The 25977-nt window shown below is 46.8% G+C and overlaps 1 protein-coding gene across 7 annotated transcripts in view; it reads right to left on the reverse strand.

Moving 5' to 3' along the window:
• frmd4a (FERM domain containing 4A) overlaps positions 1–25977 on the reverse strand; it is a 395474-nt gene that overhangs the window by 105480 nt on the left and 264017 nt on the right. For all 7 annotated transcript variants that reach the window (XM_078235965.1, XM_078235964.1, XM_078235961.1 and 4 more), the window contains 2 exons: positions 10433–10516; positions 784–849 (listed from right to left, as the gene is read on the reverse strand). In XM_078235965.1, coding sequence (XP_078092091.1) covers positions 784–849; positions 10433–10516 — 150 coding nt within the window. The remainder of the gene's footprint in view (positions 1–783; positions 850–10432; positions 10517–25977) is intronic.

Below are 25977 nucleotides of genomic sequence, written 5' to 3' on the forward strand. Positions count from 1 at the left end.
AAAAACTGAACAATGAAACATTTGAAAGAGGCAAATTAGCAACACCTACAGAAAGTAAACATCTTAATTATCAAAGAACATTGACAAAAATACAAATCCCAATGGGGAACTTTCAGAAAAATAAATTCCAATTTACCACAAAAGGACCAAAGTCACGAATTTAGAACTCACTGCTCGCTGGCGATGTTATCAGACAAACACCCAGGGTGGAATTATCCTGCCCCCCCCCCACCGCCATGGGATTCGCAGCGGGCAGGACACGGACCATGCGAAGGTCTGTTGACCTCGAGCGGGATTTTCCAGTCTGGGGGCGAGCGCGGCTGGAAAATCCCGCCCTCAATGTCTTGGAATCAGATTCTTCACTGTTGTAGTGGAGGTAACCATCTTCTTCCTTTGACCCGTTTAATGAGGGAGAGAAGGAATTTGCTGCAAGCTTGCAGGGTGAAACCGGGGATTTGAAGAGTAGGATGAGAATTCTACAGGTGAACATTGCTACAGTGCAATGTAATTTCTCGCATATCATTTTTCAGTAAGAAGTCTCACAACACAGGGTTAAAGTCCAGCAGGTTTATTTGGAATCACGAGCTTTCGGAGCGCTGCTCCTTCATCAGGTGAGTCGCGCTCCAAAAGCTCGTGATTCCAAATAAACCTGTTGGACTTTAATCTGGTGTTGTGAGACTTCTTACTGTGCCCACCCCAGTCCAACACCGGCATCTCCACATTATGTTTTCAGTAAAGCAGAAAGACTTATCCTTGGTGTTTTTCAGTAGATTTATGACTTACTTCACAATAGCTTGTCCTCTTGTCTGTCCGCTGACCTTCTTATGATGTTCAATCACTCTGTCCTCACTGAAAGGCAGCAGACAACAAACATTTGTAAAACTGCAGTCTGCCTTTGGAAAAGTGAAGTGAGAACAAGCCCGAATGGCCTGTTTATGTTTATTTATTTGTCACAAGTAGGCTTACATTAACACTGCAATGAAGTTACTGTGAAAATCCCATAGTCGCCATACTCTGGCGCCTGTTCGGGTACACTGAGGGAGAATTTAGCGTGGCCAATGCACCCTAACCAGCATGTCTTTTGGAGTGTGGGAGGAAACCGGAGCACCTGGAGGAAACCCATGCAGACACGGCGACCCAAGCTGGGAATTGAACCCTGGTCCCTGGCGCTGTGAGGCAGCAGTGCTAACCACTGTGCCACCATACACTGCACCATTCAACAAGACCATGGCAGATCCTCTACCCCTTCCTGTGCTATTCCCATTAATTCCTTTAGTACCCAAAAATCTATCGACCTATGTTTGGTTTGATTTATTATTGTCACATGTATTAGTATACAGTGGAAAGTATTGTTTCTTGCGCGCTATACAGACAAAGCATACCCTTCATAGAGAAGGAAAGGAGCGAGTGCAGAATGTGGTGTTACAGTTATAGCTAGGGTGTAGAGAGAGATCAACTTAATGCAATGTAGGTCCACTCAAAAGTCCGATGTCAGCAGGGAAGAAGCTGTTCTTGAGTCGGTTGGTACGTGACCTCAGACTTTTGTATCTTTTTCCTGATGGAAGAAGGTGGCAGAGAGAATGTCTGGGGCGCGTGGGGTCCTTAATTATGCTGGCTGCTTTGCCGAGGCAGCGGGAAGTGTAGACAGAGTCAATGGATGGGAGGCTGGTTTGAGTGATGAACTGGGCTATGTTCACGACCTTTTGTAGTTTTTTGTGGTGTTGGGCAGAGCAGGAGCCCCAGACCGAGCCGTGATACAACCAGAAAGAATGCTTTCTATGGTGCATCTGTGAAAGTTGGTGAGAGACATAGCTGACATGCCAAAGTTCCTTAGTCTTCTGAGAAAGTAGAGGCGTTGGTGGGCTTTCTTAACTATAGTGTCGGGATGGGGGGGACCAGGACAGGTTGTTGATGATGTGGACACCGAGAAACTAAATATTCAACCACTGAACATCTGGAGCTCTCTGGGATGGAAAGTTCCATAAATTCACAACTCGTTGAGTGAAGAAATCTCTCCTCATCGCAGTCCTAAATGGCCGACACCTTATTCTGAGACTGTGATTCTCTGTCCTAGATTCCCCAGCCAGGGAAAAGATTTTCTCAACATCTATCCTGTCAAACTCTTTAAGAATTGTATATGTTTCAATGAGATCACCTCTCATTTTTCTCAACTCCAGGGAATACAGGCTAGTCTATTCCAATCGCTTCTCATCCCCTCATCCCAGGAACCAGTCTGGTGAACCTTTGTTGCACTCTCTCTCTTTCTCTCTCTCTCTCTCTCTCTCTCTCTCTCTCTCTCTCGAGGGCAACTCAGTTCTTCCTCAGCTAAGGAGACCAAAACTGCGCATAGTACTCCAGGTGTAGCCTCACCAATGCTCGGTATAATTGTAATTAATTACCCATCTAAAATGTCAGAAAAGTACAGCATGGTCAGATATTATAGAATTTATTGGAATGTGTTGAGGCAGTTAGAAATCTACAACCTCGAACAGATAGTGGGAGGGGAGCAAGGGGGAAAATTGGGGAATGAGATTGTTACAGAGTGAAATTAGAGACAGAGGGAGGAATAGAGCAACTAACTAAATGAAGAAGTATGTAAAAGCAGGAAAGAAAAGGAGGGAGAGATGGATGGAAGGGACAAAGGCAGGAAAAGAAAGAGCCTGAGCTTAACCGAGCTGAGGAACTCCAAAGCTTTTATCTCTAAAGGAAGATCTTTCAGCCCATTGCCCATCTGCTGGCCCACTGCGAGAATGATCAAAAAATAATCTGACTATCCTGCTCTCTCACATTTTGCTTTGTATTTTTTTACAGCTTCAAATATTCTTTCACATGTTCCTGGAAAGGATTGAATGGTCTCTGCCTCCAAAATGATCTGTGCTCCAGGCAACTCCAGAGTCTGGCGTCTCTCTCTCTCTCTCCCTTCGCGGCCATGTTAAATTGACGAACCACCAATGAACTGTCAACAAGAAGGAATAGTCCTTCCCGTTCACTCCATCAAAACTCTGCGAAACCTCCTTCGAGGCTTCCATGCTCCATTGGTTACCCAGGCAAGTTCTACAATATTCTGCTTCCTATCCGTAATGCCACTTCGATGAATCAACACTGTGTCTGCTCCGTGCCTTCAATAACTTTTCCATAAGGAGCACCATAACTCAAAAAAGGTGTCAAGTGTGGACGAAATAATATTTTGTCTAAATTCACTATTACTTCTTTATTCTTCTTCCATTCAATAAAACAAAGGTTTATCGGCCATTCTTTGGCTTTCTCAGTTTCATTCAGGATTTTGTGTTTAAGTCTCTCTGCACATCTGCATCCCATCTGCCCATTCACTAACCAATCAATTTTTCTAACGTTTTCACTGTTCTCCTCACTATTTATCAAACTGCCATGTTAAAGGGATCAAGGGGTATGGGGGGAAGGGGGGGATCAGGATATTGAATTGGATGATCAGCCATGATCCAAATGAATAGCAGAGCAGGTTCGAGGGGCTGAATGGCCTACTCCAATTTTCTATGAATACTGTGGCTACAAAAGTAGATCAGAGGCTGGGAGTTCTCCCCAAAGCCTATCCACCATCTACAAGGCACAAGTCAGGAGTGTGATGGAATGCTCTTCACTTGCAGCTCCAACAACACTCAAGAAGCTCGACACCATCCAGGGCAAAGCAGCCGGCTTGATTGGCACCCCATCCAATATCAACATTCACTCCCTCCTTATACACAGTAGCAGCAGTGTGTACCATCTACAAATGCACCAGGAACTCGCCAAGACTCCTTTGATCAGCGCATTCTAAACTCATCTTCGAGGTGACCTTTGTCACGTAGAAGGACAAGGGCAGCTGATGCATGGGGACGTCACCCATGAAGGGAGATGATGGCGTAGTGGTATTGTCACTGAACTAGTAATCCAATGACCCAGGCTAATGCTCTGGGGACTTGGGTTCGAATCCCACCACAGCAGGTGGTCATATTTGAATTCAAAAATGTAAAAATCCATCTGGTTCACTAATGTCCTTTAGGGAAGGAAATCTGCCATCCTTACCCGGTCAGGCCTACACGTGACTCCAGAGCCACAGCAATGAGTTTGGCTCCTAAATGCCCTTGACCTAGTAAGCCTCTCGATTCAAGGGCAATTAGGGATGGGCAATAAATGCTGGCCCAGCCAGCGACAACCACATCATAGAACATAGAACAGTACAGCACAGAACAGGCCCTTCGGCCCACGATGTTGTGCCGATCATGTGAACGTTTAAAAAACTTCCTCTTTTGTACTGTTATCAGATTTTGAGATTATGCCCAAAGATATTCTGGAAACCGGTCCTGATTTCTGTGGCAGATTATTTCCAATTCTACCAACTGTCTGATAAATAATCTTTCATCCAAACTCCTTGTTTTCTATCCATCGACCAACTCTGTTTCAATGCTGCCACCTTCCCACAAACACAGGATTAATGTAAAGTAAAGTTTATTTCTTAATGTCACAAGTAGGCTTACATTAACACCACAATGAAGTTACTGTGAAAATCCCCTAGTCGCCACACTCTGGCGCCTGTTCGGGTACACTGAGGGAGAATTTAGCACGGCCAATGCACCCTAACCAGCACGTCTTTCGGACTGTGGGAGGAAACCGGAGCATCCGAAGGAAACCCACGCAGACACGGGGAGAATGTGCAGACTCCACGCAGACAGTGACCCAAGCCGGGAATCGAACCCGGGTCCCTGGTGCTGTGAGGCAGCAGTGCTAACCACTGTGCTACCGTGCATTCCATAACTGTAGCGATCTTGGTTATGAAAAGTGCAATTTACTTTTCCAGGAGTAAGATTCAGTCTTTACAACTGAAACAGAAAGGTTCAATGTTTATTCATGTCTGCTGCTTCAGACATGAATGAAAAAAGAAAATCTTGGGCCGCTCTGAAGAAAATAAAACAAGAGGAAAGTTCCAGAGAGCTGCTGTGTTTTGGTTTTTATTGTTTGTGAACGATTTCACTCTCAAGTATCAGGTCTGTGACCCAAGACACAAAAAGCCAAGTCTCACTACAGCAGAGACAGGAGTGACGTTACTCTTCGGGAGTCACGAGCGGCGAGAGGCTCGAAAATACCTTAAATATCCTCTGAGCTGCTCTCCCACAGTTGGATAAGAGTCAGAGAGTCTAACAGCTGCCAATGCACAGCCAGCACTGCTGCACCTGCTGTTATCATTTGTATTGGTTTACCTCCAGTTTATTGTTGCCTTCTTGAAGTTAAATTTAATATAAAACAGCTTGGGAATATATTTGGTGTTTCTAACTCTGTAGTTCTTTTCCCTCCGTACGTTTCTATTCCTCTGACTCGAAGGGAGTCCCTGTACGAGGCGCTTTGCCTGACTGCCTCTGCTGGTTTCTACAGCTTTGCCTCCACACCACCTCAGCAACCCTCAAGAGCTCCCCCGTCCCGAGAACACCACCACTTCTCCATGCCCCCTCCCCCTCGTCGCCTAGAACGGAACAGTGAATTCACTGCTGAGCAGGGGAGTTACAGAAACCACCCCTGAACTTGGCGAGCGTGGAGCCCCTCTCTCGAATTGGTACGAGAGTCCATCCCGGAATGTGGTGGAAAATATAGGTTGTGGATGTAGGGTGACTGTGTTGCCTGCTTTAACCTGTCAATGACAGACTGAGGAACAGAGAGAAATGTGATGGTTGTTAATTAACTGTCCAAATAGTTTAGTTGCAGTCGTTGTGTATTCTGCAAGGTCATAGAATCTCTGCAATGCAGAAGGAGGCCATTTGGCCAATCAAGTCTGCATCAACTCTCCGAAACAGCATCCCACCCAAATCACCCAAAGCTGGAATTGAACCCAGGTCCCTGGCGCTGTAAGGTAGCAGTGCTAACCACTGTGCCACCCCAATGAATAGAGGAATAGAAGACGGTGCATTGAAAGCACCTGTTTCACCATCGCAAAAAGAATGGTCCAATCGAACGATGCAAAGATCTCTGCTATCGAAGGAAAAGGATGGAAGGATTATTGCAGCAATGTTTAACAACCTTTCCTTGTCTAGCCAGAGTCAGGTAGTGATATGGGCCACTTTTGTCTGATGCTTTGAAGCATTTCAAGCAATTTAGTTCTGCATATTTGGTAAGAAGTGAAGTAGGGTTCTACAGCCAATGTTTCTACAGATGATTCCCCACAAACAGAAGATCCCACCAATAGCCAATAGCAAGCTGCCTCTACCATCGGTAAACCTCCCCGGGGGGGAACCAGAAAATCCCAAACAATGGATCTCAGGATTAGGATTACATCAGAATCATCGCGGTTGGCGGTCATGGCTGACAAGGGCCGTGACAAAGGGTCATCTAGACTTGAAACATTGGCTCCATTCTCTCTCCACAGATGCTGTCAGACCTGCTGAGATTTTCCAGCATTTTTCTGTTTTTGGATTATAACGGGGGAGTTTGAGGAAACGGATACCGTCTTCTATTCCTCTATTCATTCCACTTTCTTTCCACTGTCTCCGAGGGGAAATGTGGGACAGACTTCCAGAGAGAGTGGGGAGAATGTTGAACTCACTCCCACAGGGAGTGGTGGAGGCGAATAGCATTGTTGCATTCAAAGGGAAGCTGGGCAAACACAAGGGGAAGAAAGGGATAGAGGGTTCTGCCCATGGAAGATGGGAGGAGACTTGAGTAAAGCATCAATGCCAGCCTGGGCTGGCTGGGCCGAATGGCCTGTTTCTGTGCTGCTTGTTCAATGTAATTTTACGTAAAAGCTGCTGGGGTTTGTGGAATTACACTCCAGAGAGAGTTAAAGTGTCAGGGCCTTGCAGCAGAGAAACTAAGAAGCAATTAAATGACAGAGGAATGATCACAAAGTAAAGTGGTGATAGTGATTGGATGTGGTCAGGAACCCTGGTAATATTCACTGCTTTTAAACTGCATTGGGAAGCAATTTATTCAATCAGGATTGAGGTAAATTGCGGATGTTTCTGTAATGTGATGAATGACAGGGCTGGGAAAGGGGGCAGGTCTTCAGGTTTGTCTGAGGCGATGGCTTTGCATCTGCTCACATCTGGAGTGGGTCTGGGTGTAAAGCACAACTTGCGTTACATTATACAGAGAATGGAGCCAACCCTGACCCCAGCAGAACACTAGATGCTGCACTATAGGGAATTCCAGTACATAAGCTGTCTCGTGTTTGTGACCTTGATGACAGGAATTGCTCAATTAGTGGCAAATGTGCAGAATGAAGAGAGTTTCCTCCATTGGGAAAAGGATTTGAGATCACACAAACCCATTTCATCTTGGAGCTCTCAACAGGGAACTGGCAGTCACTCACTGACAAACAGCAGATACTTGGACTGTGTTGTGAAGAGAAAGATCTGCTTTTCTGGTCATTGTACTAACCCCGTTTCCTCAAACTCCCCCGTTATAATTCAAAAACAGAAAAATGCTGGAAAATCTCAGCAGGTCTGACAGCATCTGTAGAGAGAGAATAGAGCCAACGTTTCAAGTCTAGATGACCCTTTGTCACGGCCCTTGTCAGCCATGACCGCCAACCGCGATGATTCTGATGTAATCCTAATCCTGAGATCCATTGTTCAGGATTTTCTGGTTCCCCCCCGGGGAGGTTTACCGATGGTAGAGGCAGCTTGCTATTGGCTATTGGTGGGATCTTCTGGTGCCACCAAAGACAACGGCCATTTGCGTTGTTCGTTGCCAGACAATCTGTCAGCCAATGGTGACCCACTTCTGCCACTGAAAAACCCCCTGGGTGGGATGGGGGGCACGGAAAATCCCAGCCAATGTTCTGCCAGGTAATTAAGAACAAGGGTTAACTCGATTTCTCCCTTGCTCACACCGCGGGGGTGTCAATTATCACCATTGTTTCACTTTCCAGTCTCGCTGCCTGTTTACTGCAAAATGCCGTTTAACAATCCTTTGGCGTTCATCCAAAATTCAACTAGAACTGCTTGCTGTATCCTTGCCCAAATGGCTGACCCTCACTCCCGTTCTGGTCCATTCTAGAACGCAGGCTCAAAGAACAAAGAACAGTACAGCACAGCACAGAAAACAGGCCCTTCGGCCCTCCAAGCCTGTGCCGCTCATTGGTCCAACTGGACCATTCGCTTGTATCCCTCCATTCCCAGAATGCTCATGTGACTATCCAGGCTTAAACGATGCCAGTGTGTCTGCCTCCACCACCCTACTTGGCAGCGCATTCCAGGCCCCCACCACTCTGTGTAAAAAACGTCCCTCTGATATCTGAGTTATACCTCACCCCTCTCACCTTGAGCCCCTGACCCTTCGTGATCGTCACTTCTGATCTGGGAAAAAGCTTCCCACCGTTCACCCTATCTATACCCTTCATAATTTTGTACACCTCTATTAGGTCTCCCCTCATTCTCCGTCTTTCCTGGGAGAACAACCCCAGTTTACCCAATCTCTCCTCATAGCTAAGACCCTCCATACCAGGCAACATCCTGGTAAACCTTCTCTGCACTCTCTCTAACGCCTCCACGTCCTTCTGGTAGTGCGGCGACCAGAACTGGACGCAGTACTCCAAATGTGGCCTAACCAGTGTTCTATACAGCTGCATCATCAGACTCCAGCTTTTATACTCTATACCCCGTCCTATAAAGGCAAGCATACCATATGCCTTCTTCACCACCTTCTCCACCTGTGCTGCCACCTTCAAGGAATTGTAGACTTGCACACCTAGCTCCCTCTGTGTTTCTATACTCTTGATGGCTCTGCCATTTATTGTATAACTCCCCCCTACATTAGTTCTTTTATTACATTACACTCAGAGACTTGACCCAGGCTCGACAGCAATGAGGGTCAAGACAAACCGACAATCTGTGTTAGCTTTAAACATCTTTAACTATCAACTGGCAGAGAGTTAGAAATTGAAAGCAAGTTTCATAGAATCCCTCGAGTGCAGAACGAGTCCATTTGGCCCATCGAGTCGGCACCAACTCTCCGACAGAGTATCTTACCCAGGTCTTTCCCCCCGCCCTATCCCCGTAACCCCAAACATTTACCATGGCTAATCCATCTGACCCACACACATCTTTGAACTGTGGTAGGAAATGGGAGCAATGATGAGAGATTTTCAGACATTGGGAGATGGGATTGTAAAATCCGTAGGATAATTGAGAGAGTCAAGACCAACTTTGTCAGAATGAAGGGATTGTCAACATCAAAGAAACGAAACTGAATCTTTGGAAAGAACGCTGAGGTGTTAGATTCTATCATCTATATTCCTCACAGACACGGAGAACAAACCAAGAGGTCATTGATGAGCGTTCGAGATGTGGACATACAGGAGGATGTTACACATCCCTTGCAAACAGAAAGATTAATGAGGAAGTGTTGGAAATATCTGGAGAAGAGGAAATGAGCATGTGACATCAAAGAGATAGATACAATGTTTTGGTCACATCATTGGAGTAGATAGTGGACGGGGACAGGTACTGGAAGGGAATATCAATGGAGAGGGAAGCAGAGGAGGAAACGGATGACGGATAATGATGGACTGGGTGCCGTTGACCATGTGGAAGATATAAAGACAGCACAGGACAGACAGGGGTGGAGATCCACAGCAGCCAATCTCCAGAAAGAAGATGACACCAACAAACAAACAAATAGAGTCAGCCTCACTTCATAAGACCATAACATTATAGGATCACAATTAGGCCATTTGGCCCATCGAGATGGTTCCGCCATTCAATCATGGCTGATATTTTTCTCATTCCCATTCTCTTGCCTTCTCCCCATAACCCTTGATCCCCCTTAGTGATCAAGAACCTATCTATCTCTGTCTTAAAGACACTCAATGACCTGGCCTCCACAGCCCTCTGTGGCAAAGAGTTCCACGGATTCACCACCCTCTGGCTGAAGAAATTCCTCCTCATCTCAAGTTTTAAAGGATCGTCCCTTCACTTTGAGGTTGTGCCCTCGAGTTCTAGTCTCCCCCACTAGATATAAACATTCTCTCCACCTCCACTCTATCCAGGCCTCTCAGTATTCTGTAACTTTCAATTGGATTGCCCCCTCATCCTTCTAAACTTCGTCGAGTATAGGCCCAGACTCCTCAACCGTTCCTCATATGACCAAACTCTTCATTCCTGGGATCATTCTCGTGACTGGTCTCCCTCCAAGGCCAGCACATCCTACCTTAGGTATGAGGCCCAAAACTGCTCACAATATTCCAAATGGGGTCTGACCAGCCTCAGCAGTACATCCTTGCTCTTGTATTCTAGTCTTCATCAGAACAGCTCAAATTGAAAACTTACTTCAACTGCAGTCATTTGTAAGGGAAATAAAAGTAAATTTACAATTTAACGCTTGTCTTGGTCAGCTAATATTGGCGAAGGATTCAAAAGATTGAATGTGAACATTGTGGACTGTAAACTGCAAAGTGACAGTGGTGTAAAAGCAAGGCTCTGCGGCTTACCAGTAAGCAAGGGATGGGTGTTCCTTCAAAGCTTGCGTCGGCAATACTGGCAACTTCTTTAAGTCAGCCCTCGTGACTTCATTGCTGAAAGAAAAATCAAAAGGATATCAAGTTTATGCAGAAACTATAATCCTGAGTGTGCCCGGGTCCACATGGAACGCTCTGAAAGCCCAACATCTGTTCCTTTTTAGTGAAGAAATAGCACTTTTCCTCAGCATGTTTAAAAAAGAAATCAACGTGTCTCACTGTTGCTGTGTGGTCAGGAACTAGATTCGGCCTCACTTCCTTTCGGCAAGTTCCCAGCCCCCTCCCCACAGCCCACTCACATAAAGACGGTTTCTTGACCCATTCGAGGGTAGCTGAGGGGAGTGGGATTGAGGGGAATGGTGGGGGAGGGGGGGGGCTGAGGGGAGTGGTGGGGGCGGGGGGGGGGGGGGCTGAGGGGAGTAGGGGAGGGGGGATTGAGGGGAGTAGGCGGGAGGGATTGAGGGGAGTAGGGGAGGGGGGATTGAGGGGAGCGGTGGGGGAGGGGGGATTGAGGGGAGCGGTGGGGGAGGGGGGATTGAGGGGAGTGGTGGGGGAGGAGGGATTGAGGGGAGCGGTGGGGGAGGGGGGATTGAGGGGAGTGGTGGGGAGGGGGGGGCTGAGGGGAGTAGGGGAGGGGGGATTGAGGCGAGTAGGGGGGGAGGGATTGAGGGGAGTAGGGGAGGGGGGATTGAGGGGAGTGGTGGGGGAGAGGGGAAGGGAGTGGGGGGGGGCTTCAAGGAACACAAACAATTCACTTTCCTCTATAGTGCTCAATGTTAGAGTAAAATAATGGGCGGGTGGCGGGGGGGGGGGGGGGGGGCTGTGGGTTGGGGGCGGTGAGGGGGCCAGGCAGGGAGGGGAGCCCCAAACAAAACTCTGACAGTGAGGTTCAACTCACACATCCTGTGAGGCTCAAAGGAATCAGTGACCTTATTTTCAATTTGTCCCTGAACACAAAGCTAGCTCTGTCTCAGCGATGGTGGGGCAACTTGCAATGGTGATGATTTCTTTACACTCTGTGACTCTGCAAATATGCTGCAGATTAATAGAACGTCGGACTGGTGGTCACATAACCTTCAAACTCTTCTTTTGTCGGAACAGAATGAGCTTGTTAATCCTTATACTTTTGAACAATTTGCTGTTTTCTTTGTGTGACCGTCTCCAGACACTCTCTCTCTCTCTCTCTCTCTGTGTGTGTGTGTCTGCCAGCCAGAATCACCGTGTGTGTGACAGCAGGCAACACAATATATTTTATACCGGCGCTGCCATCAGTGAACTTTATAACCTCGTTCATGTTACAATTTATAAGTTATCCTGACAGAGTGCAACTATGCAAGGTGAAACTTGATCGGGTTTGCATTCGGCTATACTCGGTGACCCTGCCGCAAGGCGGCAGCTCCAGGTTCTGGCAGTTGTTTTAAAGAGTATTAGTCGTGAAATGCAAGACGGTCTTTGCACACACAGCTTGTTTATACTTCACTGCGCAGACTGCAAGCAAAGTCGCACAGCCCCTTCTCTGGGTGTGTGAGCAATGAGCAAAAATTCAGGAGTTGTTACATGTGGTCATCGAGGAGTTTTAAGAGGAAGGAGGCCACATCGCCCAGTATCAGCAAGCAGGACTTGACATATTCCAGTTAATGAAGAAACTGTTAACAACTTGCTTTTATAGAGCAGCACTAAAGCAGGAAACATCACAAGGTGCCACCTTGGAGCTTTAAGATACTGGCTGAATTTTTGACTAGTGATCTGTCTGTAACTTAAATGACCACACTCCTAGTTTCAGGGTCATTGATGTTTCTGGGTGTTCAAAGGCATTCCTTAAGGACATGTCACAAGATCATAAGAGTAGGCCACTTGGCCCTTCAGCCTGCTCCCCCATTCGGTAGTTTAAAGTTTAAGTTTATTTATTAGTGTCACAAGTAGGCTTACATTAACGCTGCAATGAAGTTACTGTGAAAATCCCCCAGTAGTGTTAATCACCATGCCACCCAACACAATAAAATCATAGCTGACCTGATTGTAAACTTAACACCACATTCCCGGCTATCCCCACCAACCTGGGCTGAATGGCCTCCTTCTGCACTGCAGGAATCTATGATTCTATGAACCTTTCACCCCTTTGTTAATCAAGAATCTATCTCACTCTGCCTTAAAAATATTCACAGACTCTGCTTCCACTGCCTTTTGAGGAAGAGAGTTCCAGAGGTTCACCACACCCAGAGAGAAAAACAATGTCTCCTCATCTCCGTCTTCAATGAGCGACCCTTCATTTTTAAACAGTGAACCCTCGTTCCAGATTCTCCCACAAGAAGAAACATCCTCGCCACATCCACCCTGTCAACACCCCTCAGGATCTTATAGATTTTAATCAATCTACCCCTTACTCTTCCAAATCATAAATTACATTGAGATCGCCTCTCATTCATCTAAACCCAAGGGAGTATAGGTCTGTTCTGTTCAATCGTTTACAATCAGGTATTTGCTACCAAATAAACCTGTTGGACTTTAACCTGGTGTTGTGAGACTTCTTACTGTGTTCACCCCAGTCCGCGTGGGCATCTCCACATCACTACTCAATTGCAGCAGGGACCAATCTTGTGAACCTTTGCTGTACAGTCTTCTTTAGACAAGGAGACCAAGTCAGCTCATGGTATTCCTGGTGTAATTTCCTGTACAATTACAGCGAGATTCCTTACTCTGGCACTCCAAATCCCTGCAACATAGAACACTGCTGCCTCACAGCACCAGGGACCTGGGTTTGATTCCCGGCTTGGCTCACTGTCTGTGCGGAGTTTGCACATTTTCCCCGTGCCTGCGTGGGTTTCTTCCGGGTGCCCCGGTTTCCTCCCACAGTCCAAAGGTGTGTGGGTTAGGTGGATTGGCCACGCTAAATTACCCCTTAGTGTCAGGGAGACTAGCTAGGGATAGGGCCTGGGTGGGATTGTGGTCGATGCAGACTCGAGGGGCCGAATGGCCTCCTTTTGTACTGTAGGATTCTATGATTCTATGACATGTTTCCCTTCCTCATTATACCTGTGGGTTAGCTACATTTGTGACTTTGTGCCTCTTAGTAATTCTTAACTTATACATAGATACAGCTCAAAGACTCGATTTCACTTAATTTCTGTGTTCACACCATGTAGCAGCAAACAAAAAGGGATGTCGAGATGATGAGAATGTTTGGGATTCCTCGATGCTCCTGAGAGGTCACTAGAGTTCCGAGCTTCCATACGCTTGGGAACGCTACTCTGGATACTGAGTTACCCAAATAGTGAGTGACCAATAGTGAGAGAGAATGGACATTGAACTCTACATGTGTGGCACTGTGAAATTATTTACTCCAGTTTAATTCATAAAAAAGGGATGGTTTCCCATCTCCCCCTCTCTCGTCCTGATGAAGGGTCAGTAGCGGAATCTCTTTATGATGTCGATGTCACTGGGCTTCCCAGCACTTCCTACATTTATTTGTTTCACCTCAGGAGAATTGTGGCTATCCTTAACTTCCTCATTTCACACTTGACCCGTGACACTGGCCCACATCTTGTGGTCCTAGTAGCATAAATTATCCATTACACCAACAAACTCATCTCCAAACTCCGTGACCTGGGGCTCGGCTCCTCCCTCAGTGACAGGTGCTCCACAAAGCTGTGTCCTCAGCCCCCTACTATACCCCTACTATATCCCTTATACACCCGTGACTGTGTGGCCAAATTCCCCTCCAACTCCATTTTCAAGTTTGCTGATGACACCACCGTAGTGGGTCGGATCTCAAACAATGACGAGACAGAGTACAGGAAAGAGATAGAGAATCTGGTGAACTGGTGCGGCAACAATAATCTCTCCTTCAATGTCAACAAAACGAAGGGGATAGTCATCGACTTCAGGAAGCGTAGTGGAGAACATGCTCCTGTCTACATCAACAGTGATGAAGTGAAAATGGTTGACAGCTTCAAATTTCTAGGTGTCCCTCCACACCGACACTATAGTTAAGAAAGCCCATCAACACCTCTACTTTCTCAGGAGGCTAAGGAAATTCAGCATGTCCACTGCAACTCTCACGAGCTTTTACAGATGCACCATAGAAAGCATTCTTTCAGGTTGTATCACAGCTTGCTGTGGCTCCTGCTCTGCCCAACACCGCAAGAAACTACAAAAGGTCGTGAATGTAGCCCAATCCATCGCGCAAACCAGCCTCCCATCCTTTGACTCTGTCTATACTTTCTGCTGTCTCGAAAAAACAGCCAGCATAATCAAGGACCCCACACACCCCGGACATTCTCTCTTCCACCTTCTTCCGTCGGGAAAAAGATATAAAAGTCTGAGGTCACGTACCAACCGCCTCAAGAACAGCTTCTTCCCTGCTGCTGTCAGACTTTTGGATGGACTTACATTGAGTTGATCTTTCTCCACACCCTAGCTATGACTGTAACACTACATTCCGCACTCCTTTCTTTCTCCCCTATGTATTCTACAAATGGTGTGTTTTGTCTGTATAGCGCACAAGAAACAATACTTTTCACTCTATACTAAGACATGTGACAATAATAAATAAAATAAAATAAATATTGAGAGGTTTGACAGTGTTGAGGAAAACTACAACACCACAACTACCGGGGAAGCCACATGTGTTCAAATGCAGAAGTTGTGCTCCAAGGGAATGGGCTCCATTGGAAACTGCCGTTGGGAATATGAGCTGATTGGCCAAAACTGCTACTCGTTTTTAATTGGATATATTTAGGCTGTTGTTGGGGTGGGGTTCGAATCTGCGCAGGAATGCACCCATCCAAACAACAGGAGCGTGAATGCACACCTGCTCCTCTGGCACCCCTCCCCGCGCAACTCCCCCCCCTCCATCCCCGTGAATCTGCTACTCCACCCGAGACCCCTAACTCTGCTCGACAAGGAACGACACGGTGGCACAGTGGTTAGCACTGCTGCCTCATAGTGCCAGGGACCCGGGTTCGATTCTGGCCTTGGGTCACTGTCTGTATAGAGTTTGCACACTCTCCCCGTGTCGGCGTGGGTTTCCTCCGGGTGCTCCGGTTTCCTCCCACACTCCAAAGATGTGCGGGTTAGGTGGATTGGCCGTGCTAAATTGCCCCTTAGTGTCAAGGGGACTAGCTAGGGTAAATGCATGGGGTTATGGGGATAGGGCCTGGGTGGGATTGTGGTCGGGGAAGACCCGATGGGCCGAATGGCCTCCTTTCTGCACTGTAGGATTCTATTGGTGGTGGTGGAATGAAGTGGCTAACCAGGACTAATTTTGTTCTATTAGTAAGATAGAGGGTTATGGATGAGCCTAGAAGGTAAGGAAATTGTTCGGCGCAACTTGTGGGCCGAAGGGCCTGTTTGTGCTGTAGCTTTTCTATGTTCTATACTCCTGTTCTCCGGAGACCCCCTATCCCCGCTCCTACACTCCGGAGACCCCCCTATTCCTGCTCCACCTTTGGGGTCCCCCTATCCCTGCTCCAGTACTCCGGAGACCCCCCTATCCCTGTTCCTCCATTGGGGTCCCCCGATTCTGCTCCTCCACAGAGGACTCCTGACTCTGCTCATCCCCTTGAGTACTCCCGACTCTGCTCGCTACCCCCCACCCCCCCCCCCCCCCCCCCCCCGCCCTCCAGGGGACCCCAGACTATATTCCCCACCCCTGGCAATTCCTCCGATGTGCTGCTGATCGCAAGACCCAGGACAACATGTGTTCGCACGGTGACACGGTGGTTAGCACCGCTGCCTCACAGCGCCAAGGACCCGGGTTCAAGGCCCAGCCTGGGTCACTGGCTGTGTGGAGTCTGCACGTTCTCCCCGTGTCTGCGTGGGCTTCCTCCGGGTGCTCCGGTTTCCTCCCACACTCCAAAAGACGTGGATATATTTAGACCATCTAGGTCTCTTTTCCTCACTTCCTCTCTTTCACTCTCTCTCTCTCTCGCACATGCCACTGTCATGTATGTTTCAAAGTTAGGTTTAATGGCCAATGTGCATTGGCCGTGCTAAATTCCCCCTCAGTGCACCCAAACAGGCCCCGGAATGTGGCGACTCGGGGATTTTCACAGTAACTTCATTGCAGGGTTAATGTAAGCCTACTTGTGACACTAATAAATAAACTTTAAAGCTTTAAAACATGTGTAGCCCACAAAGACTTTCTCACATTGTTCTTTCTTTGCTCTGTATGATTAGAACCTTCTGCTTTCTATTTTCTCCCACCCAGAATGGTGAGCAGGTGCCAAGAGCAACCTGTTTGCCGGCCTCCGCCATCAACCAGCTGGATATGAGGTGTACAAGCGGGGGGGGGGGGGGCCCAGGGGTGACAAAACAGCAGCAGCAGCAGGAACTGGGAAGCCCTGGCTGGGGTGTGAGTGCACGAGGAAATCAAACTCAGTCAGTCCATGTCTGCGCACGCCGCGTGTCCTGACACAATCCGCATTTCACAGTAACTTCATTGCAACGTTAATGTAAGCCTTACTTGTGACTAATAAACAAATAAACTTTAATAAACAGAAGATGAATCTGAATAAAACAAAGGCCTGGACATAATAAATGTGACAGCTGTGCGATGGAATGCGACCGCTAACCGCAAACAAGAAACACCGACTTTTACTGCATTCACTTTGAAATGGGAAAAAAAATCACAAAGAGTGCTGTTACAGGCAATAAACTTCATCAAAAAGACTTTTTAAAACTGCAGCATAATTAGGTAATGCTGAAAACATTGTTACAGCAGACTGATTTGATTTATTATTGTCACATGTATTAGCATACAGTGAAAAGTATTGTTTCTTGCGCGCCATACAGACAAAGCATACCGTTCATAGAGAAAGAAAAGTTTAGTTTATTTATTAGTGTCACAAGTAGGCGTACATTAACACTGCAATGAAGTTACCGTGAAAATGCCCCTAGTCGCCACACTCCAGCGCCTGTTCGGGTACACTGAGGGAGAATTTAGCACGACCAATCCCCCTAACCAGCACGTCTTTGGACTGTGGGAGGAAACCCACGCAGACACGGGGAGAACGTGCAGACTCCACACTTACAGAGACCCAAGCCAGGAATTGAACCCAGGTCCCTGGCGCTGTGAGGCAGCAGTGCTAACCACTGTGCCGCCGGAGATGGTGCAGAATGTAGTGTTACAGTCATAGTTAGGGTGTAGAGAAAGATCAACTTAATGCAGGGTAGGTCCATTCTAAAGTCTGACGGCAGCATCCATTGACGCTGATAGATTGCAAAATGCTCGTAAACATTTGGGGCGGGATTTTCCAGCCGCACTCTCCCCATGGCCGGAATATCCCGCCTGAGGTCAATAGACCTTTGCATGGTCCACGTCCCGCGCCCGCTGCGATTCCCGTGGCGGGGGGGACAGGAAAATTCCACCCTTTATGCCCGATAACAGCCAGCGTCTTCTTATGGAGCGTTCTGTTCAACTTTAACACAACTCCTAATAGGGGAACAGCTTCAGTTTTATATTCAGACATGGACTATTCACTGGCTGCAAAATATCCTAGTTTGTGCAGTCAATATGCCGAAGGAAGTCTTTTGGCATGTACCATCCTAGAAATCATAGAAATCATAGAAACCCTACAGTACAGAAAGAGGCCATTCGGCCCATCGAGTCTGCACCGACCACAATCCCACCCAGGCCCTACCCCCATATCCCTACATATTTTACCCACTAATCCCTCTAATCTACGCATCCCAGGACACTAAGGGGCAATTTCAGCATGGCCAATCAACCTAACCCGCACATCTTTGGACTGTGGGAGGAAACCGGAGCACCCGGAGGAAACCCACGCAGACACGAGGAGAATGTGCAAACTCCACACAGATAGCGACCCAAGCCGGGAATCGAACCCAGGTCCCTGGAGCTGTGAAGCAGCAGTGCTAACCACTGTGCTACCGTGCCATCCTAACGTCAAAAACCTTCCTCCACAAATTCCTTTAAATCAACAAACTTATATTTTATTTATAAAATCAACATACATGGAACCTGCAATATTCAAGTGAGTGACTGCGACCTTTCAACCCCGGCCTGGCTCTCACACACTCTGCTCCATGTCCATCATCCTGACATATTGTGGCAACAGAAAACGGGCCATTGAAAGTTCTGCCAGACTATGACAGGCGCTCCTCACGGCGGAACCATCAGTGTGCCAGCGGTCCACTCACCCAGAGGTCAAACACTCGCACAGAAGGTTTTAAACGAGGAACGATGAGTTATAACCAAACGGTGCCGACAAAAATCAGTCCCACAACACGTCAAAAACAGCTTGGGGAAAGGACAGGGATTGGCTTCCCGGCAGCTGCATCACCCAATGGCTGTTTTCCTTTCAGCTTCCATGGCAACGAGAGGATATTTCATTCCAATGTTTCAAATTGCCTTCCAGTTTATTTATTAGTGTCACAAGTCGGCTTACATTAACACTGCAATGAAGTTACTGTGAAAATCCCCTAGTCACCACATTCCGGCGCCCGTTCGGGTACATCAAGGGATACAAAAGCATGGCCAATGCAACTAACCAGCACGTCTTTTGGACTGTGGGAGGAAACCGGAGGAAACCCACGCAGAGACGGGGAGAACGTGCAAACTCCGCACAATCACCCAAGCCAGGAATCGAACCCGGGTCCCTGGTGCCGTGAGGCAGCAGTGCTAACCACTGTGCCATTTCCCCTAATTAGTGACATAACACCCATTCTCCCCAAAGTGGTGACGTGTGGTGTGGTGTGGCTCCACATGGTTGCTCTCTAATAACCCCCTGAATTAACTATCATTACACATGTGAGTACGGTCCTATGGGCGTCAGTTGACAGTTGGATTTGGGGGTTGGAGGGTGGGGGGGTTTGGTTTCCAGGGCAATAAAACTGAACCTGATCCAGTTTCTCCATTCTTACTTTCAATCCCAGGGTGAGGACCCTGAATAGCAGCCGGGGGAAACCATGGATACCGTATGACATCCCTCCCCCAAGACCTCTCCACATGGAACTGACTGCAAACCTCTGAGGGGGGCAGGGGAGGGGCAAATACGTGGGGTTACGGGACTGCTCTGTTCTGTTGGAGAGTCATTGTAGACTCGATGGGCAAAATGGCCTCCTTTTGCATAGTAGGGATTCTATGATTCTATGTATGGGGAGCCAAAAATATTTTACTCTTAAATGAACCCAGTTCTGACACACATCACTGCTAAATGTTTGTGTATTTGGGTGTTATTTACACTTTGATGCTTACTAATAGCTTTTTCAGACAATGTTGTCTGATTGGGGTGGCACGGTGGTTCGCACTGCTGCCTCACAGCGCCAGGGACCCGGGTTCAATTCTCAGCTTGGGTCACTGTCTGTGTGGAGTCTGTACATTCTCCCTGTGTCTGCATGGGTTTCCACTGGGTGCTCTGATTTCCTCCCACGGTCAGAAAGACATGCTGGTTAGGTGCTAAATTCTCCCTCAGTGTACCCGAACAGGCACCAGAGTGTGGCGACTAGGGGATTTTCACAGTAACTTCATTGCAGTGTTAATGTAAGCCTACTTGTGACACTGATAAATATACTTTATAATTGATAATTGACCTACTATAGACTCAATCTCAACCACTTACTCCTTACCGAGTCCGGCCTACGTGCGACTCCAGATCCACAGCAATGTGGTTGACTCTTAAATGCCCCTCTGAAATGGGGAAGCGAGCCACTCAGTTCAAGGGCCATTAAGGATGGGCAATAAATGCTGGCCAGTCAGCGATGTCCGCATCATGAACTGATAATAAAAATAATCTACTCGATCTGAAGGCAAATTCTTCTGAGAAACTTAGCAACCTTCAATGACAAAGAGGTATAATTCCACAGTGAACATCGATCTCATTGGTCCTTTGTTCAAGGCCTGCTTGGGTCCACCCAGAAATCCTCACCCCAGGAACGAATCTCAGCAGCTGTCTCTCTACCTGCTCAGGACCTCCATTATTCAACTATCTTATTTATTTTGCTGGTTGCTTCTCTCTTGGGGATCCCCGGCTCTTGTTTTGAATTTTATTGGACACTGGATTGTGGTACTAGAAACACAGGGGACTTGACTCTCCATATTTAATTCATAGACCGTCTATCTGAACCGTGGATTCCAAATGCAGATTGCACACCTCTCTCCAGCTGAATATAAACATTAATCCAAATGCCTCCCTTCAACGGCCCACTCTCAAAAATTACTTTCCTGGGAAACGTGATTATAGTTTTAGTTTATGATAGGGCGATTAGAGGCAGTGCCGTTAGCTGGTCTGTAACCACAGCAACTGAGCAGGATTACCCTCGAGATCTCAACTCAACTGTGGCACAGTTCAACAAAACACAGAAGATGCTGGAAAATCTCAGCAGGTCTGGCAGCATCTGTGGGAGAGAATAGAGCCAATGTTTTCATAGAATCCCAACAGTGCAGAAGGAGGCCATTCAACCCATCGAGCCTGCACTGACAACAATCCCACCCAGGCCCTATCCCCTTAACCCTACATATTTACATTGCTAATCCCCCTGACTCTAAAGGACAATTTAGCATGGCCAATCAACCTAACCCACACATCTTTGGACTATGGGAGGAAACCGGAGCACCCGGAGAAAATCCATGCAGACACGGGGAGAATGTACAAACTTCACACAGACAGTGACCCGAGGCCGGAATTGAACCCGGGTCCCTGGCACTGAGGCAGCAGTGCTAACCACTGTGCCACCCATGAGTTTTGTCACTTGACACTTTGTCAGAGCTGCGCAACGTATCTGCTTCTTGCAAATTTTGATCGATGGGCTTTTACAAAGAGACAATTTTGAAATGTATGATTTGGTTTGAGACAAATCCTCTGGGACTTAAAATATTTTAATCTCAAAGATATATAATTATATTATCATCATTAGCGTTTAATAAGCAAGCCCCTTAGCAACTGAAGTGAATTTCTATCACATGAGCCAGATTGTGTCCTGTGATAGTGTGAGTGGAAACAGGAGTTTCCGAAATAGCTTGTCCACCTTCTAACCAACAATCGGATAAATAATGCGGAAAGTGCCCAACACCTTAAAACAAAGTGACAAAGCAACTGAGCACAACCAACTGGTACATATTTACCTCACACTGTGATATATAACTAAGATGTGGAGTTGCCGGTGTTGGACTGGGGTGGGTAAAGTAGTCTCACAACACCAGGTTAAAGTCCAGCAGGTTTGTTTAGTCGCACGAGCTTTCGGAGCGCCGCTCCTTCATCAGGTGAGTGGCGCTCCGAAAGCTCGTGCTACCAAATAAACCTGTTGGACTTTAACCTGGTGTTGCGAGACCACTTGCTATATATAACTAAAGCAATGTTAAAACACTGAAATCCAGATATTCCAAGCCATATATGGCCGGTATTTTACAATCTCGCTTGTGCAAGGCTCGCAAAATCCTGCCAGAGGCCAACGGAGAATTCCGTTCTGCGAGCCTCGGAATCAGGGCGGGCATGCCAGTAAAATTCCAGCAATAATATCCAAGAAATTCCCTTTGCAGCAGATTTATGGGTTAACCACTTTGTTAAAAGGCAGAGGTTTGAACTGAGTTTGTTTGCCAATGCACTCCATATACCACACAGTGTATATCAAACTGTGTCTCCTGCATAAGCAACTGTGCTTTCCACCTTACTCCCGGGAAACAATCGTCACTGCAACACTTGCAGTTAATGAACTTTTTCCTACGGATAGTTCGAATTGATTGATCCCATACATAAAGTTAGCTGCGGTGAATTTTCCAGAATCTAATAGGAGGAAAACTGCTCAATTTGGGGATTTTTCTGAATGCAGGAAACAGGATACTACTGTATTCAGTGATTAAAGACAGGGTTAAAATGAGAGAGCAAATGTGGAGCTAATGATAGGGCTGCACTCTTATTCCAGATGTGTTCAGCAGGATGGAGCTGTTCGCAATTTCCAATCTCAGCAGAATAATCATCCATCTGTTACATTCGACCACAAGACGAAAATTCTCATATTCTGGTGTGGTCCAGAATGGCACTGCCTAGGGTTACACTCAGACAAGTACGCAGCACAGAATAAATGGGATCAAACATCAGATACAAGTTACTGAGACACTTGCCAGGTAATGGTTTGAAAATACGTACTACATCCTGTTTTATCTGTACATGCATGAATGTGTACATGTGTGCGTCTATACATCTGCGCATATGTGCATGTGTGTGCCTGTCAATCTGTATATGTGTACATGTGTATTTGCACATCTGTGAATATGTACGTGTGTTGGTACATCTGTGGATGTGTACATGTGTGTCTGTACACCTGTGTTTGTGTACATGTGTATGCCTGTACATCTGTGTTTGTGTACGTGTGTGTCTGTACACCTGTGTTTGTGTACATGTGTATGCCTGTACATCTGTGTTTGTGTACATGTGTGTCTGTACATCTGTGGACATGTACGTCTTCTCTTTGGTCCGAAATGGCCTAACTCTTATTCTGAGACTGTGTCCCCGGTTCTAGATTCCCTCCAGCCAGGGGAAATATCCTTCCTGCATTTACCCTGCTGAGTCCTGTAAGAATTTTGTTCACTTCAATGACATCATCTCTCATTCTTCTAAACTAAGAGAATACTTATTTATTTTATTTATTAGTACCACAAGTAGGCTTACATTAACACTGCAATGAAGTTACTGTGAAAATCCCCTCGTTGCCACACTCTGACACCTGTTCGGTACACTGAGGGAGAATTTAGCATGGCCAATGCACCTAACCAGCACGTCTTTTGGATTGTGGGAGGAAACCTTCACAGACACGGGGAGAACGCGCAGACTTCGCACAGTGACCCAAGCCAGGAATCGAACCCGGGTCCCTGATGCTGTGAGGCAGCAGTGCTAACCACTGTGCCACCCAAACAGGCTCTATATAGATAGATGGATTCCTGATCGGTAAGGGAATTAAAGGTTATGGGGATCAGGCAGGTAAGTGGAACTGATCCACTTCAGATCAGCCATGATCTTATTGAATGGCAGGGCCGGCTTGAGGGGCTAGATGGCCTACTCCTGCTCCTATTTCTTATGTTCTTATGTTTTTATATCCTCAATCGTTCCTCATAGGGCAGTCCTGCCATCCTTGGGGTCAGTCTGGTGAATCTTCATTGTGCTCCTTCTATGGCCAGGATATCCTTCCTTAGGTAAGGAGACCACAACTCTACACAATACTCCAGGTGTGGTCTCACCAAGGCTCTACACAACAAAGGCAACAATTATTCCTATGCTCAAGTCCCCTTGCAATAAAGCCTAACGTACCATTTGCTTCCTAATTGCTTGTGCCACCTGCATGTTCGCCCACAAAGACTTGTGAACAACACCCAAGTCTTTCTGGCCATCAACATTTCCCAATCTCTCCGTTTACAAAATACACTGCATTTGGTTTTCCTACCAAAGCGGATAACTTCACATTTTCCACATTAAATTCCACCTGCCACGTTCTTGTCCACTCACTCAGACTGTCTAAATCTCTCTGAAGCCTCTTTGCATCATCCTCACAACTCACACTCCCACAATCTCTCCTCTTACGACAATTCCAACATCCCAGGGATTAGCTTGATGATTATCTGTTGCACTCCTTCTATGGCAACAATATCCTTCCTTCGATAGGGAGACCAAAACTGTGCACAATACTCCAGGTGTGGCCCTGTACAGCTGCAGCAAGAACATCTTTACTCCTTTTCTCAAATCCCCTCGTGATGAAGGCCAACAGGCCTAATTTCTTGCTGCACCTGCACACTAGCTTTTAGTGACTTCTGAACAAGGGCACTCAGGTCCCTTTGGACATCAACATGTCCCAACCTTTCACCATTCAAGAAATGTTCTGTCTTTCTGTTTTTTCTCCCAGAGTGGATAACTACACTTATTCACATTATATTCCATCTGCCATGTTCTTATCCATTCATTTAGCCCATCCACATCCGCTTGAAGCCTCCTTGCAACTTCCTCACAACTTACATTCCAGTTAACCAATCCTCAATCCATCTCAGTCTATTACCCCCAATCCCATGTGCTCTAATTGTCCCAAAGAATCTCCAATGTTTGACCTCATTGAGAACCTTCTGAAAACAGGGCATCCAATGGTTCTCCCTTATCCATCCTGCTCACTACAATCTCAAATAACTCCACATTTCAAACATAATTTTCCTTCCATAAATCTACCCTGTCTCTGCCCAATCTCACCATTATTTTCTAAGTGCCCAGTTACCACATTCTTTGGAATAGATTCTCTACTACTGATGTAAGGCTAACAGGTTTCCCCCCTCTCTCCTTTCTTAAATCTTGGCGTTACATTTGCCACCCTCCAATCTGCAGATACCATTCCAGAATCTGCAGAATTTTGAAAGAAGATCTCCAATGCATCCACCATCTCCACAGCCACCTTCAACACTCTGGGATGTAAACCATCGGCTCCACGGAAACGATCAACTTTAAGCCTCATTAATTTCTCCAACACTACTTTTTAACTAATACTAATAGAAAGGATATTATTAAACTAGAAAGAGTGCAGAAAAGATTTACTAGGATGCTGCTGAGACTTGATGGATTGAGTTATAAGGAGAGGCTGAATAGACTGTGACATTTTTCCTCTGGAGTGTAGGAGGCTGAGGGGTGACCTTATAGAGGTCTATAAAATAATGAGGGGCATAGACAAGGTAGATAGTTAATATCTTTTCCCAAAGGTAGGGGAGTCTAAAACTAGAGGGCATTGGTTTAAGGTGAGAGGGGAGAGATACAAAAGTGTCCAGAGAGGCAATTTTTTCACACAGAGGGTGGTGAGTGTCTGGAACAAGCTGCCAGAGGTTGTCGTAGAGGCGGGTACAATTTTGTCTTTTAAAAAGCATTTAGATAGTTACATGGGTACGATGGGTATAGAGGAACATGGGCCAAAAGTGGGAAGTTGGGATTACCTTGGGGGTTTAAAATAAAAGGTGGCATGGACAAGTTGGGCCAAAGGGCCTGTTTCCATGCTGTAAACCTCTATGACTCATTTCAGTCAGACCCTCAATCTCACTAGTCCCCTGGTTCCCCAACATTTCAGAGGTTTCTTTGTATCTTCCTCTGTAAAAACAGACACAAAAGTATTTTAGTTTCTCTGCCATTTCCTTATTCCCCATTATAAATTCTCCTGCCTCTGCTTATAAAGGGCCCACACTTGTCTTCACTAACATTTTCCTTTTTACAGACCTATAGTAGTTTTTCCATCTGCAGCACATGGGGCGGCACGGTAGCACAGTGGTTAGCACTGCTGCTTCACAGCTCCAGGGTCCCGGGTTCGATTCCCGGCTTGGGTCACTGTCTGTGTGGAGTTTGCACATTCTCCTCATGTCTGCGTGGGTTTCCTCTGGGTGCTCCGGTTTCCTCCCACAGTCCAAAGATGTGCGGGTTAGGTTGATTGGCCAGGTTAAAAATTGCCCCTGAGGTGCGTAGGTTAGAGGGATTAGTGGGTAAATATGTGGGGGTAGGGCCTGGGTGGGATTGTGGTCGGTGCAGACTCGATGGGCCGAATGGCCT

The sequence above is a fragment of the Mustelus asterias genome, chromosome 19 (assembly GCF_964213995.1).
Source record: "Mustelus asterias chromosome 19, sMusAst1.hap1.1, whole genome shotgun sequence".
Taxonomy (NCBI): Eukaryota; Metazoa; Chordata; class Chondrichthyes; order Carcharhiniformes; family Triakidae; genus Mustelus; species Mustelus asterias.